The sequence below is a fragment of the Ovis canadensis genome, chromosome 24 (assembly GCF_042477335.2).
Source record: "Ovis canadensis isolate MfBH-ARS-UI-01 breed Bighorn chromosome 24, ARS-UI_OviCan_v2, whole genome shotgun sequence".
In the NCBI taxonomy this organism is placed as follows: Eukaryota; Metazoa; Chordata; class Mammalia; order Artiodactyla; family Bovidae; genus Ovis; species Ovis canadensis.
This window is the reverse complement of record NC_091268.1, coordinates 53,630,720-53,646,513: the sequence shown is the minus strand read 5'-3', so window position 1 is coordinate 53,646,513 and position 15,794 is coordinate 53,630,720. Positions and strand designations below refer to the sequence as shown.

At 56.0% G+C, this 15,794-nt stretch overlaps 1 protein-coding gene and 1 long non-coding RNA gene across 3 annotated transcripts; one reads left to right on the top strand and one right to left on the bottom strand.

Annotated features, from left to right (window-relative positions):
• Nucleotides 1-7,686, bottom strand: ZNF853 (zinc finger protein 853). 2 transcript variants are annotated; one of them, XM_069570148.1, is made up of 4 exons: nt 7,446-7,686; nt 7,068-7,274; nt 6,171-6,293; nt 1-3,202 (listed from the first exon to the last, which is right to left on the bottom strand). In XM_069570148.1, the coding sequence occupies exons 2-4, from the start codon at nt 7,078-7,080 to the stop codon at nt 1,305-1,307; spliced, it is 2,034 nt and encodes a 677-aa protein (XP_069426249.1). In that variant the 5' UTR covers nt 7,081-7,274; nt 7,446-7,686; the 3' UTR covers nt 1-1,304. The 2 variants fall into 2 exon arrangements, with proteins under 2 accessions (XP_069426249.1, XP_069426250.1); XM_069570149.1 differs by having other exon boundaries at nt 6,171-6,288; nt 7,446-7,633.
• Nucleotides 7,687-8,014: 328 nt separating this feature from the next.
• Nucleotides 8,015-15,003, top strand: LOC138429053 (uncharacterized). The gene is made up of 3 exons (XR_011252659.1): nt 8,015-8,171; nt 9,638-9,726; nt 13,018-15,003. It is a non-coding gene; the product is annotated as an uncharacterized lncRNA (long non-coding RNA).
• The last annotated feature ends 791 nt before the right edge of the window (nt 15,004-15,794 follow it).

Genomic DNA, 15,794 nt, shown 5'->3' with positions numbered 1-15,794 from the left:
TTTCCTCATTTTTGTTTATTTTGTTTCTCACTTACCAACACGTTGGTAAAACGGAGCAGGCTGTGCTAGTAAAGGAGAAGCAGGGAGGGGAGTCAGGCAGCGTCTAAGGAGCCACGTGGGGGAGTCAGGAGCAGGAAGGGCCGGAAGGACCAGAGGTATCAGGTGCCCCCATAACATCACCCTGCCCTCCCACAAGACATCGAGATTGCTGCTGCTCCGACTGACCCCCAGATGTTTACAAAATCGCCATAAAGAGCATTTCTGTTGCCTCCCGTCCTTGTCCCCAGCATTTTCCTTCTGACCCCCCGTGATGAGGCAGGGTCTACTTGGGCTGGCCCTCTGCGCGGCCTGGCCTGGGAGAACCTGCCCCTGCATCTCAAGGTCCCAGCCCCCAAGCCGCAGTGGGTGCACTGGCTTCTGAGAAGGCAAGGCAGGTGGGCGCTAAGGGGAGGTCTTTGGGAGCGATGGAGGGACCACCCCTTAGGACCTTGGACAGCACTCACAGGATGCCCTCTGCTTCCGCCCCTGGCTTCTATTCAAGAGGATTTAGGGACCGTCTGTGAGCCTGGGAGCCCCAGCCCTGCCTCGGAGGCTTGTTTGGGTGTGGCCCTGGACGGAAGGTTTCACCTTCGCCCAGAGTGCACTTCCTGGCCTTTGCACATTGACCCAGTGGACGCTGGGACCTTGTGTTAATGAACATAAAACATCTACATCAGAATTTCATCCACCCTGATGAACTTTCATTAGCGGAAGTATTTTGAAGGCAAAAGCCACTGAGGATAACTGAATGCCTTGATCAGTTTTCTATGTAGTGCAGATAAATTTCCTCTTCCCCCATGAAATAATTTTCACCAGGACCCTTTTACGTGTGTTTTACCACGTATGTCGGCTTCCCTGGTTAGTGTTGGAGCTCTGTCGAATGTCACCCACCGTCTCGACCTGCCGTTGGGAGTTTCCCCCCATGGCTCTCAACTCCAGTCAAGTCCAATTTCCCCGGGGGAGAAACTGGCCAACTTCTCACCTATTGGTACCTGCAGACGACCCTGAACCACGTGCTGTGAGCAGTAATGTGCCACCTCCGTGCCGCTTTAGCCTCGTCGATATCCTCCCGTGGAGTGTTTCCGAGGGTGAATTGGCCCGTCACTCAGTTGGCCCGGAAGAAGGATGCCAGCGATATCCCAGCGATATTCCAGGATGTTGCGGCAAGCGGTCAAGACCTCCAAGCGCGCGCGGTGCTTCCCGGGTGCAGGGGAAGCGGCGCCCTCCCCGACCTCGGCGCCCTCGTCCCCAGCCCCGACCCTGGGTCAGGGCGCCTTGTCCGCCGCGGGCTCGGCGCGCGGGGCACCCCCGGCGGCCGCGCGCGCGCCGCGGAGCAGCCCGAGGCCCCGGGAGCGGCCAGCGCCGTGCAGCTGGCGCTCGTGGCGGCGGATCTGAACCTTGTGACGGAAGCGCTCGCCGCAGTCCTCGCAGGCGTAGGGCCGCTCGCCAGAGTGCGTGCGGCGGTGGCGCAGCAGGTTGGACGAGACGCTGAAGCGCTTGCCGCAGTCGCCGCAGGCGTAGGGCCGCTCGCCCGTGTGCGTGCGCTGGTGCTGCACGAGCGCCGAGCTCTCGCTGAAGCGCTTGGCGCAGTACGGGCACGCGTAGGGCTTCTCGCCCGTGTGGATGCGCTGGTGCGTCACCAGGTTCGAGTGCTGCGAGAAGCTCTTGCCGCACTCGCCGCAGCGGTGCGGCCGCTCGCCCGTGTGCGTGGCCTGGTGGCGCACCAGGTCCGTGCTGCGGCTGAAGCCTTTGCCACACTCCCCGCAGATGGTCGGCCGGTCCCGGGCGCGCCGTCGCCGCCGCGGTGGCCGGGCCGGCGTCAGGGCCGCGCCGCTCGGCGGGCCCGGGACGGCCACGATCGAGGGGGCCGATACGGCCGCTGGCAGCACCATCAGCTCCTGCAGCACCACGTAGCCCGGGGGCGCCACCACCACCGCGGCGGGCGCCCCCGCGGCGGCCGGCACCAGCTCCAGCTGCAGCTCGGGCGGCACTGGGGTCAGCTCCAGCTGCAGCTCCGGCGCATGGACTCCAGGCTCCACCGGGGTCAGCTCCAGCTGCACCTCCGGCGGCTGCGCTAGCTGCTGCTCCAGCTGCTTCTCCAGCTGCTGCAACTGCTCCTGCAGTTGGAGCTGCAGCTGCCGCTGCTCCTGCTGGCGCTCCAGCTCCTGACGCTGGCGCTCCAGCTCCTGCTCAGACTCCACGTCCACCGGCATGAGCTCCAGCTCCACCTCCTCCTCGTCCTCCGGCCCTAGAGGCCGGGGCTGCAGCTGCTGCTGCAGCTGCAGCTGCTGCTGCAGCAACAGCTCCAGCTGTTCTTGCTGCTGCTGCAACAGCTGCAACTGCTCCTGCTGCTTCTGCAACTGCTGCTGCAGCTGTAACTGCTCCTGCTGTGGTAACTGTTCCTGCTGCTCTTGCTGCTGCCTCCGCTGTAACTCTTGCTGCTGCAACAGCTGTTGCTGCAACTGTTCTTGGTGCTGGAGCTGTTCTTGCTGCTGCTGCAGCTGCTGCGACTGTTCTTGCTGTGGTTGCAGTGACTCCGGCTGTGGTTGTAATGGCTCCTGCTGTTGTAGCTGCTGCGGCTGCTGTGCCGCTTGCTGCGGCTGCTGTGGCCATCCCTGCTGTAAGTCCTGTTGCAGCTCCTGCTGCAGCTGTGGCAGCTGCTGTTCTTGCACTTGCCCCACCTCTGATTGTTCCTGCTGCTGCAGCTGCTTCTGCTGCTCATACTGCACACATGGGGGCTTTTCCTGCAGTTCCTGCCGCTGGAACCGTTCCTGCCGCAGCCTTGACCGCCGTCGCACCTGCCTGTGCTGCTCCCGTGACTGTTTCTGCCGCGGCATCAGCCGCAGCCGTGGTTTCAGCGGCCCCTGTTGCGCAGACTGGGGTTCTTCCTGCAATTCTGGCTGCGGTTGGGGCAGCGGCTCTTGCCCATCTTGCTGCTTCTGCGGCGCTGGCTGAGGCCCTGGCCCTTGGCTGTGCGGCTGCAGTTGTGGCTGCTGCTCCTGCTGCTGTTTTAACTGTCGGGCTTGCAGCTTCTGCCGTCCTGGTGCAGTCTCCTCAGCGACTTCACTGGCCCGCTTGGGAGCTGAGACTGCTGGCCGCAGTGGGCTGCTGCTCCTCTCCTGAGCATTTTCTCCCTCCTGACTCTCGCTCCCACCGCTGCCACCTGGAGTGGGAATGGCAGGAAGCCAGGAGAGAAAGATCTGGAGTCAGCCCTCTGGTTCAGACTCCCATGATGTCCTTCCTTACCCTCCCCCATGTACAGTCACTCTATGATACACTCCTGAGCCCTCAGCAGGGACCCCCAAATGACAACGGCTGCTGCTGCTAAGTTGCTTCAGTCATGCCCGACTCTGTGTGACCCCATAGACGGCAGCCTACCAGGCTCCCCTGTCCTTGAGATTCTCCAGGCAAGAACACTGGAGTGGGTTGCCATTTCCTTCTCCAGTGCATGAAAGTGAAAAGTGAAAGTGAAGTCGCTCAGTCGTACCCGACTCTTAGCGACCCCATGGACTGCAGCCTACCAGGCTCCTCTGTCCATGGGATTTTCCAGGCAAGAGTACTGGAGCGGGGTGCCATCGCCTTCTCTGAATGACAACGGCAGCACGATAGAAAGGGAAATGCCCAGTGGTGTGGAGCTGGCTTAGAAATGTATCCAAGGAACAGCTAGCTGGTCACATCACTCTGGACCCCAGGCCCCCAACCTCGCCTCGGGGCCTTCTTCCACACAGGGTCGATGCTTAGACCTTGGCAGTGACACCACCCTGGGTGCCTGGGGCTCCCCAACACCACTCCCTGAAAAGTCCTTTGGGCCTAACCGCCATCCGAGAGGAATCTGTGAACCTGCCATTCCCATGGCTAAGCCACAAGCCCATGCTGAACTCTGACCTCAGTCAGAGGTCACACTTGAAACGAATGAAACTCACCCTCTCTGTACATAATAAAGAATTTCTGTCAGGCTGCCTGGAAGTGTTTCCATGGCACTTTCTAAAAATCAGCGAAGTCAGAGAGAACGAGGTTTCCAGGTAGGAGGTGCCCAGTAATTCTACCAGGTAGCAGCTGGCTAACCTCCTGCAGGTTCAGGGCCCTCCAGGGCTGGAACATACCTTTGTCATCCCCACACTGCCAGCTTAATGAGTCAAGCAGGAAGGGCCCCGGCATTACCCCTAGTAGGTGCTTGAAAAATCCCTCTCCCTGTGGGGTAGGAATTAGTTTGAAAATTAGCAAGCAGTTTGGAAATATTAATACCAGGGATACAACTAGCTCCATCTGAAATAGCCTTTAGACTGAAAGTGGTCTGCTTGTTGTTTTTTGGCTGTACCACTCAGCATGTAGGATCTTAGTTCTCCAACCAGGAGTGGAACCCGAGTCCCCTGCATTAGAAATGCAGAGTCTCAACCGCTGGACCGCCAGGGAAGTCTGAGGCTGGAAGTGGTTTTAGGCTGTTAATTCTCAGATGGGAAGGAACAATTCACAGCCCCAAGTCTAAGTGGCAACTGGCCAGTTACTTAGCCCCTGGGAACCTGAGTTTCCCCATCTGCTTAAAGGAGCTAAACCCCTTTTGGAGAAATTGCGAAAAATTAGAGGGGATAAACACACAGCCCCAGCATGGTACACAATGCAGAGCAAACTCGGCTATATAGGACTCAGCTCGTTGCTACATGTCACAAACCCCACATGCAATTTCTCACTCTGAGCATACTGCTGTGCTATCAGAAAATCCAAGGAGGCCTTCTCCATTCCCAAGTCTGATTCAACATTTGTTTTTCCCATAGCATCATATTTTCAGCTTTGTAATGGGAAGTAGAGGTTTGGTTGACCCAATTTTGCTTTCTGGCTGATTTTCCAGGAATATACTGATTTCATAAAATCAAGGGATATCTACATGTAAATAATTCCCTCTTAGAAAACCTATTCCCAAGACCCTTCGCTTAGGCTAATGGATCAGTGAGTGCATTTTTCTTACACACTCACACCAGGTGGGAGTATGCGGGAAGTGAGGGAAGACAGACCATCACAGACAACCTGTTGTCTCAGCAAATCCAAGGTCACACGGGCACTCCCTTCTCCTCCCACCTCTGGGGGCAGCCGGGACTCATCACCCCTCTGGGTAGGTCCTCTCATTTCTAGGACAGTGCTTGGCCAAATGACCAGTCCCTGCTTCTCACGGCATTTGCACGCTGTTACCAACGATATTTTGGTAAATGTATACTGAAGTGTCATCTGATGTGCCTGCTCTCACGAGATTTTTGTCAGTTGAGTATTTAAGCCAAGAGTCCTGGGAATTCCCTGGTGGTCCAGTGATTAGGACTCTGAGCTCTTACTGCAGAGGGTGTGGGTTCGATCCCTGGTCTGGGAACTCTGATCTCACAAGCCACATGGGGAAGCTGGCGGTGGGGGGAGGGGGGTGTGGGGGTGTGTGTGGTGGAAGGGTGCTAGTTGAGTCCACACATGCCCATCCAACGCCTCGTCCCTCTGGTCCTTTTCATGTTCTTTTCAACCCTGCCCAGCCCCTCACTCAGTGCTCTCAAAGCACAGAGTAGGGAAGTGGCTCCCGTGAGCATGGCCGCCTTGGAAGATCTGCCAAGAGTAGGGAGCAGGGCAGGTCTTGGAACGTAATGTGAGGCCACATTTGACTCTGGGAAAAAGGAGAGAAAGATGGATGGAAGCAGGCAGAAGTCAAGGAAAAGGGCAAGACCAGAGGCCACAGAGAAAAGAAAAGCCACACGACCAGTGACAAGCGTGCCCCTCAGCCCCTGAATTCAATCTGGGACCTTGAGTCTGGAATCAGGGAGAGCGGGAGGAAACGGAGGTTGTGTGAGCCCTGGGAACCAGCAGCGGTTCCCAGTCAGCATGCGTGCAGGTGGGGGACGAGGGCTGAGAATGTGCGTGCCGCGAGGCAGCCCTCACCAGCAACACTGCAGCCCGACGGTGGCCTCAGAAAACCCTGAGGTGACCCTGCAGAAATGAGGGGGTGCAGCCTGCCCACCACACCCCAGACAGCGGGCTGCTTGCCAACCTTTAGGGCTCCCTCTCAGCAGGCCTGGGGCTTAGTCAAAGGATCCTCGCCAGGGACCTGAGGACCATCTCCTCGTTCAGGAGGTCAGAGGTGCCCCCCACCCTTAGCCCCTTACCTGAGGGGGTGTCAGGCCCCAGGCCCCCATCTTTAAGACGGCGAGGCTTCCGAACGAAGGTCCTGGTTGCCCTCCTCACCTTCATCCTGGCGGTCAGGCCAAGATCCTGGGGAGCTGGCTGTGCTAAGGGGAAGGAAGGAAGCTGTTCAGACTGGCGGGGAGCCCCGCGCCAGGGGCCCTGATGCCTTGCTGCCCCCAAGTTGGCAGCTCACCCCTGCCAGAAAGGAGGACGGTGTGGTCCACAGCCGGGAAAGGGATGAGCAAGGGCAGCCTGGAGGCCCTGCTCCCAGGGCCGGCTCGGGAGTCCTGACTCTCCTGACTTTGTGCAGGGCCCGTGTTCAGCCTCCTGCCTGGGGCACCCCTTGCAGCCGCTCAACACCAATGGTGAGAGACTACGGCTAGGTACACTCCCAGAAGGGACGTTTGGGAAAGTTTACAAGAAAAAAAGACTTGTTTGTCCATCTCCATCTCACATTCCCCTGGCCCCCGCAAAGCATGGACAAGTCTGTTCAATCCCCTGGTCTCTTGCCTCCCAAGGTGCTCTGGGGATTCGCCCAGTCTTCCCAGGTCACCAGCAGACCGCCAGTGCTGGGCCATGTGAGTCCGTCCAGGTGCCACCTCAGTTCCCAGGAAGCCAGGTTCCCGGAGCACTACAAGCCTTGCGACTGGAGGGCTGCGGCCTGGCCCTGTGCCCCAGCCTCCTGAGGTCTGCAGGGCTCCCCGCCCCTCTCCAGCGTCCTCCCACCCCTCTCCAGCGTCCCCCCAGGGTCCCGGTGGCGGTATCCTCGCCTCCTGAGAGGATGACTCCAGGTCCCTGTAGCTTCCAAGAATCCAGCCCAGCCCTCTTAAGAAAAGCGTCCCGGTTCCGCTCTGCTGACCGACCCCCCTGGGCCTCACCTGGCACAAGCATCGCCTGCTCTGCGGGCAGCCTGGGCGCTCGCGGAGGTGTGGTCAGCAGGGAATGGAAGGTGAAGGCCAGAGCGTTCAGCCAGCTCCTTCGCCAGGCGCCCGCATCCAGAAAGAGCCTGGAAGGCGCTGGGTCACCCGGCGGGCCTTTCTGGTCAGTTGGGACGGTCTGTCGCTGTCAGGGTTGCCGAGGTCGCCCTGGGCCAAAAGAAGGGGGGCAGAGCGGAGTTCAGGAGCAGAAGTTGGTGTGGGCCCCCTGGGGCGGGGGGCGGGGGGCGAGGTGCGGGGTGGTGGGGAGACAGAGCCCCGAACCAGCGCGGGGCTCAGGGCGGGACCATCGCGGGCGCCGAGGGCGGACCGGGGGCGGACCTGGTGGGCGGTGGACCGCTGTTGTTTCAGCCCGGGGCAGCGCGGGGCCGGCCAGGGATCTGCCCGCCGCCACAGGTGCCAGGAGCCGGCGGGCGGGCGGCCTGGGCCGGGCCGGGCCGCGCGGAAGGCGGGCGCGGGGCGGGCGCCGCGGCCGGGCCGGGGTCCCCGTGCGCTCGCCCGCCCGCCTGAGCGTGCGACCGGCCGGCCGTGCGTCCGAGCGGGCAGCGGCCGGGCCGGGGGCAGGGGCGGGGGCGGCGGGGGCCGGCACAGGAAGTCCCCCCGGCATCCGCATCCTGTCCCCCGCGCCCTGGCCCCCGCCGCCGCCGCCGCTCTAGGCCGCCACGAGCTCGGTGGGCTTAACCCTTCCCGGCCCGGCCACTCACCCCGCGCGGGGGGCGCGAGCCGGGGGCCCCGGGGCAGGCGCAGGGCGCTCCGCAGCATCTCCGGGTGTGCGCGTCCGCGCGCCCGGGTTGGCGACTGTCGCCGCGCGAGTGCGGGGGAGGCTCCCAGCCGGGCTCGGCAGCCCGCTGAATGGCAGGCACGGCCCCGGGACAAACGGGGTTCAAGTCGCACTCAGTTAGGTGACGCTCGGTTCACGAAGCCCCAACCCCTGGCCGCTGCGCACACCCTAGAGAGGCCTCTTCTTCGTCGCCCTGGACCCATGTCCTGGATCCTGAAGTGGCGGGGACGGGCCTGGGGGCGCGGAGAGTTGTGGCCGGCGGTCAGGTGGGCGTGGACCCCGAAGGACCAGATGGGGCCGTAGGGGCCACCCTGGCCAACTGGAGAGCTAAGCTTGGTTCTCTGCGCCCCTGCGCTGTGCGCACCGCCGGGTGGCCAGGCCCCATCGCTACCCCCACCCTCCGCCCTCCCCAGCCCCCTCCTCAGCGGCTCAGGACAGTGGGCCTCCCCGGTCGTGCCCAGCCGCTTGCCCGCGGGTTAGGAAGGGTCCCTCTGTCTCCATATCCCGCCCCTTGGCTACTCTGTTCTCTCTCATCTGGAGATGGGCTGACGCTGAAATCAGGATGCTCCAGTTCTCCCTCCGAAAGCCCAAAGCACTGGCCACAGAGAGCTGCTCCTGGGGGGAGCACGGCGGTGCCCCACTGGAGGGGGACAGGGGTCCTCCTGTGGTCACAGCCCCCTCCCCCCTTACTGTCTCCGCCCTCACATAGCTGCCACACCTGTGCCCCCGCTTGATCCGATTTTTGGATTCTTCCAGGCCCTTTGGGAATGGAGATTGGGGCTTCCCCTCTCGCCCTTGCCTGAACACTGTCTGGCACTCTGTCTGGCAGCTTCACCCCAGATGAGGTGCTCCGGGGGGCAGGGACTGCATCTGCCTCCATAGAGAAACAAGCGCAGCAAGAGCCCATCTTTGGAGGCAGAAAAATCTGGGTTCCCAAGGGGGCCTCTTCCAGCCATGATAGGAGGCCAATTATGGCCTTCCATCGGGGCAGTGGGACTGCACCCCACTAGCCGGGTGTCTGCGGAATGAATGATCTGGCTCCCTCCTGCCCAGGGCAGGCGTGCCCCTTCCTCTGCCTGGGAGAGTTGAGAGCAGAGCTGTTTCTGCCTCTTCCTGCCTCCTAGGAGACCTCACGCCCAGAGGATCCACTCCCCTCACCACTGAATTTTTAACCTCTCCACTCTGCTGGCTTCTTTCCGACAGCGCTTTCTCATTCCCACAGCTCTCTCATCTTAAAAACACACCGCTCCTCCCCTCCACCTCACTCTCCTGCCTTTCCTGCCAAACTTGCTGGAAAGATGCCCCATGATAGTTCTGTCCATACCCCTATCGGCCTGTCCCTCTTTCCCTCTCTGGAGCCTGGCCTCTGCCTCGTCACTCCACCCAGACAGCTCTGCCTGATGTCACCAGGGACCTCCACTGAATCTCTCAGCTCGTTCCACCTCTAGGCAGCTTTGCTGGGAGAGCACTCTTGGTTCCCCCTTCTTCCCCACCTGCTGCCTCTGCAGGCTCTCTTCCTTCACCAGGCTCATTGCTCACCTTTACATCATGCAAACCTGCAGTCAGGTGTCTTCCTGGGGCAGCTCTCCCCAAGAGCCTTTCTCTGGTCCACACCTGAGCACTGGCTTGACCAAAGCCGCCACCCTTTCTTTTGCTTTCTTCCTCTCCTTCCCTTCAATCTTTTTTTTTTTTTTCAAATTTCTCTTTTTTTTTTTTTTGCTGCACCATGCAGCAACACGCAGGATCCTTGCTCCTTGATCAAGGATTGAACCCAGGCCCCCTGCAGTTAGAAGCATGGAGTCCTAACCACTGGACTGCCAGGTAAGTCCCTGTCTTACTTTTTTTTTTTTTAATCAAAGTAACACGTATACCAAGTTGTGTAAGTCAAATAGTTCTACAAAATCTGCAGCAACAAGAAAAGTTTCTCCTCACTTGTGACCACTCCCATTTCTTCAGATCTCTCTTGCCCTATTTCTAAACAATGTGCTTCTAATGCTTTTACTTGCTTTTTCCAGTTTAGATCATATCTATTGACATCCCACTCTGGAAGGTGCAGGTTAAACTGTTTAAACCACACAGAGACATGTATACTTTCCCTCCCATCCTCCCATTGTCTAATCATTTGTCTGGTCTTTATCCTGTTTTCTGGGTGAGAGCTTCAAACTCTGGTGGCTCAGACGGTAAAGAATCCGCCTGCAATGTGGGAGAACCAGGTTCGATCCCTGGGTCAAGAAGATCTCCTGAACAAGGGAATGGCTGCCCACTCCAGTATTCTTGTCTGGAAAATCCCACGAACAGAGGAGTCTGGGGGGCTACAGTCCATGGGGTCACAAAGAATCGGACACCACTGAACACACAGACACACACTCAGACAATCATCAGTGTAAGTGCTTTCCTGAATTCTGTGAGTTGATCTAACGCATTAACGAACCTGAGTGGGTCACAGGAATCCTGATTTTGTAGCCAGCTGGTCGGAAGTACAGGTGGCCTGGGAACGTCCAGATGTGAGGCCAGCGTATGAGGTCCGGGCGGCGTGTGCTGGGCTCAGCTGCAGCATGCAGGATCTAGCTCCCTGATCGGGGATGGAACCTGGGCCCCCTGCACTGGGAGCAGTAGACTGCTGGACCCCTGCGGAGGCCCCTCTCCTCTTCATTGCTTTTTGGCTTTGGGCATTGCTGCTGCGGGCTTCCAGGGCCATTTTGATACCCAGTCCTTTGCACGTGACTGATGCTTTCTCTCTGTGCTGCGTGCTCGGTCATGTCTGACCCTTTGTGACTGCATAGACTATAGACTGCCAGGCTCCTCTGTGGGATTTTCCTGGCAAGAATACTGGAGTGGGTTGCCATGTCTTCCTCCAGTTTTTCTCTCCGGAAGCTTGTAAATATATTAAAAAAAAAAAAAAAAACCCTTGTATTCTGAAATTCCCTCATGGACATTCAGGCAGCCACTTTAATCTGGAGACTCATGTTTTTATCTGTTCTGAGAAGTGAGTCTGAGTAACTTCTTTGATCATGTTCCCCTTGGTTTTCTTTCCTCCTTTTCTGGAATTTTGAGTTTTTCAGATGTTGGACCCTCTGTCCCACTCCTCTCAATTTTAACTTCTCTTCTATTTTTCATCACTTAACCTCTCAGTACATTTTCTGGAGGATTCTCTCTTCATTTTCTTCTAAGCTTTCTGTTGAATGCTTTTATTTCGGATATTCTGTCTGCCATTCCCCAGAGCTTTCCTATTCTCCAGCTCTTCTTTTCTCATGCATGCTGTTCTTGTTTCGTGATTCCAGTGCTTGCCCTCATCTCTCTGAGGACAGTGACGTTAGTTCCTGCTCCCTCTGTCATCTTTGCTCCATTTTTTTTTCCTCCCTAACGTGTCTATTTCATTTCTTCTGTTGGAGGATTTCCTAGGATGCTGGCTGACCCTGGACTGTTTGGTCATGTGTGTGGTCATTAAATCCCCCTTGCTTTCAAGATGAACTCTCCCTGCCTTTGGTTTACTGGCCCCAGGCTTATGCCAGTTCTGGCTCAGATTTTAGAGTTGGGTTTCATTAGGGTTCATTGGTTCATGGGTTCACCTTCAGGCAACTACCAGAGGGGCTGCAGGGCTCAGCTGAGCCAGGCCTGGGTCAAGGATGGATCCAGGGCCTCAGGGGTGAAGTCAGGACGCTATCACCAGCAGGAAGGGGGGCTGAATTGTGGATGGACAGAAACAACAGATCTGTCATAACTAGAATGTATTGGTATTTATTCACAAAGTGTTTATGCGGTCAAGATCCTAATATACACATTGACTTTCAACAACTTGCTCTTTTGTTTTCTGCCTGACCTGGAACTGAACCTGAGCCCACAGCTGTGACAGCAGGGAGTGCTAACCATTCAAGGGACTTAGCACACGCGCACACGCAATCCACTCCGAAGGAGGAGCCCAGCTTCCCTGAAGGGGCTGCCTGTCAAACATTTGCCCCCAAAGAGGTCCTTTATCAAGAAGGAGACAGACAACTGGTTGTGTTCAGTCGTTCAGTCATGTCTGACTCTTTGCTATCCCATGGACTGTAGCCCCCCAGGCTCTTCTGCCCATGGGATTCTCCAGGCAAGAATACTGGAGTGGGTTGCCGTTTCCTCCTCCAGGAGATCTTCCTGACCCAGGGATCGAACTCTTGTCTCTTTTGTCTCCCGCACTGGCAGGCGGGTTCTTGTACCATTAGCGCCACCTGAGAAGCCCAGATGACTGGTGTTAGTCATTCAGTTGTGTCTGACTCTTTGTGATCCCATGGACTGTAACCCCTCAGGCTCTTCTGTCCATGGGATTCCCTGGCGAAGAATACTGGAAGGCAATGGCTAATAATTCTGCCACATACACTTGCTCCAGCTTCCCTGGTGGCAAGTGGTAGAGAATCCGCTTGCCAATGCAGGAAATGTGGGTTTGATCCCTGGGTCAGGAAGATTCCCTGGAGAAGGGAATGGCAACCCACTCCAGAGTTCTTGCTTAGAAAACTCCATGGACAGAAGAACCTGGCAGGCTACAGTCCACAGGGTCACAGTGAGTCAGACATGACTGAGTGACAAAGACCAGACCAGATACTTGCTTGCACACATTTTTTTTAACAGCTGACAATATGATGGGCAAAAATTACCTCACTGCTTTAATTTGCATTAACAAAATTAAATGACGTTGAACAGGACTTCCTAAGTTGAAGGAGGCATGTGCTCACTCAGTCGTGTCCGACTCTTTGTGACCCTGTGGACTGTAGCCCATCAGGTTCTTCTGTCCATGAGTTTTCTAGGCAAGGATTCTGGAGTGGGTTGCCATTTCCTCATCAAGGGGATCTTCCCTACCCAGGGATCGAACCCTGGGTTCGATTGTCTATTATGCCTCCTGTATTGGGAGGCAGGTTCTTTACTACTAGGACTACCTGGGAAGCCCTGAAGAAGGCATAGGTATAATTAAAATACTGTACTTTATCTGTTTTTTTTTTTTTTTAACTTTTAGGCCATCCCATGAGGCATGGAGGATTTTAGTTTCCTGACCAGGGATTGAACCTGGGTCTCCTGCACTGGGAGTGTGGAGTCTTAGCCATTGGAAGTTCTACCTAACTTTTTTTTTCCCCCATCTTCTAGGTAATTCACACTGCTGCTGCTGCTAAGTCGCTTCAGTCGTGTCTGACTCTGTGCGACCGCATAGATGGCAGCCCACCAGGCTTCCCCGTCCCTGGGATTCTCCAGGCAAGAACACTGGAGTGGGTTGCCATTTCCTTCTCCAACGCATGAAAGTGAAAAGTGAAAGTGAAGTTGCTCAGTCATGTCAACGACTCTTAACGACCCCATGGACTGCGGCCCACCAGGCTCCTCTGTCCATGGGATTTTCCAGGCAAGAGTACTGGAGCGGGGTGCCATTGCCTTCTCCGGTAATTCAGTTACCTGGTAATTTCCCCCTGTAGTCTCCCACTTGTCTTCCGTGCCATTCACCATGACTGTTTTAGTCCAGCTCTTGGCAGCTGTGACACTGGGAGACTTTTTGAACCTGTTTCTGTCGTTGCATCTGCTGGTCCCCACTCTTGGCGCCTTGTTCATTTCTCACTGGACATCAGTCGGTCTCCTTGGACAGTAGTTGGGTTGAGCCCAGGATGAGTGACTTTCCTCCAGAGAATGTGTTTGCTCCTCGCGGGCACCAGGGAGGACTGCAAGTCCAGGAACCCCTAAGGACTGAGGTCACTGCAGGCAGTGTCCTGGGGTAACCAGTGCTGTCAACCTGGGGTGAGGACTTGCCCCCGCCCCTCACTTCTTAGGAACCAGACTTCCCTTTGGCTTTTCCCAGACTCTGCTCAGTGTGAGGGCAACCTTCCCTGCCATCTTCTGTTCTTCAAGGTATATCCCAGAGGTTCTGGCAAAACGGAGCATGGGTCTCCTAGTAGATCCCCACTTTGAACCCTTCATCCTTGAGGCCCTCAGGGGCACAAGTGCCTTTGTGCACCTTACCTGCTTTCACTTACCATCTGCCCTGGATGTCCTTTTTAAACAAATCGCTTGTCTTTGGCTGTGCTGAGTCTTTGTTGCTGCATGTGGGCTTTCCCTTGTTGCGGTGAGCGGGGCCTACCCCGTTTCAGCGCGCGGGCTTCACATTGCGCTGGCTTCTCTTGTGGAGCACAGGCCCTAGGTGCCGGGGCTTCAGTAGTCGCAGCGCATGAGCTCAGCAGTTGTGGTTCCCCGACTCTAGAGCACTTGGCACTTAGCTGCTCCTCGGCAGGTGGGGTCCCCGCGGACCGGGGATTGAACCTGTGTCTCCTGCATTGGTAGGCGGATTCTTTACTACTGACCGCCCCCCCCCCCCCCCAGGGAAGCCTTGAGCTGGATGTTCTTTATAACCTGCTGGTTCGTCAGTAGGTCATTGTATGTTATCCAGTGTTTTTAATTAAAGCAGAGGGCTGGCTGAAAAATCTAACCCATCACTACCAGAAATAGAAGTTCTAAAATGCACTTTAAAAATTTACTTGTAATTAGACAAGTGACGTATGAATACACTGTCCTTATAAAAACAAACTGTGTGTGGTTATCGGCTGGTACGTATGCCAGACCCAGGCCTCTTTTACTTACAGGAGTCAGGGACTGATTCAGTTTTGTCCTTCCTTATGACTCAGAATATTTTTTAAAATTGAGTTAAAAAATAAAAATTGAAACTTTAAAACTGTGTAGACAAGGAAAGGCCTTCTTTGGCTGTCATCCCACGTCTATTATCTTCCCCAGAGGTTTCCGCTGTTTTTGGCTTAGCGCATATCATTTTTAAAATATACTTATTTATTGGGCTTTATTTACTTATTTGGCTGTGGCAGATCTTTGAACTGATGCAGGGATCAATCCAGTGGAAGTGTGGCATCTTAACCCCTGGACCGCCAGGTTAGCCCCTCTTTTCTATAAATTTTCTGTTCATTTCCTTCACTCACTTTAAAAATTGGAATGTCTCTGGATCAGTGGGTAATTTCTTATATATTCTGTGTAGTTTGTTTCCCCTGTTGCCTAATGTTTTCTTATGTATCAATATTTAATGGATGTAAAACACCATTGTAAAAACAATAAAATTGTGCAAGTGCCCGGCACATACTTACTTAACAGGAGGTCCATCATTTCCAATTGCCCACATACTGCTAAAAATACCACAGAAGAAATCTGTGGCCCTAGTGGCTTTGTTTCCTACATTTTTTCTTTGTTTTGCAAAATCACCTGAAGTCTGAGTGGAGCTGAGACTATGTAGCCCTGGAGATAAATGGTGACGCCCACCTTCCGGGACACAGCCAGGTTCAGAGGCCCTCTAATCAGGAAGCGACAGGAGAGCCCCTTTTGCACCCTTTACAGAAACACTCAGTACCAGAGTTGACACCAAGGACCAGTGAGTGCTAATCTTAGGCCCGCGGCTGTGTCTCACCAGGAGAGACGGAAGCAGACACTCGACTTCGGCTCCTGCTTCAACACCAGATTTGTCCATAAACAGAAAACATGAGGATAATGAAATCAAAGGAAAGGACATCTCCTTCTCTAGTTCATGGCTCTCAAAAGCAATTTAAAAGCAGGGTCCTACTAGGCTTTGCTTGCGGACAGGCTCCTACACATGGCTAGGGTGGTGGGAGCCTGGCTGAGCACTTCTGGGGCCCACGAGGGCCTAGAGCTCATGCCCCTGAGAGAGCACTTGTGGTCAGTCACCCGCATCACGGACTTGTGACCAAGGCCAGCCCTAGTGCAGCTGTGTTACCCTGAGGGACATCTCAAACTCCAGACGTCTCACACACACACACAAACCTGGTCTCATCTGGCCTTACAGGGTCTGGTCTGCAGCCAGAAGTAGCAGGGTAAACCGCCACAAGGCTGAAGTTCATCCCTACGAGTTGATCTTAGTCCTCAGCACT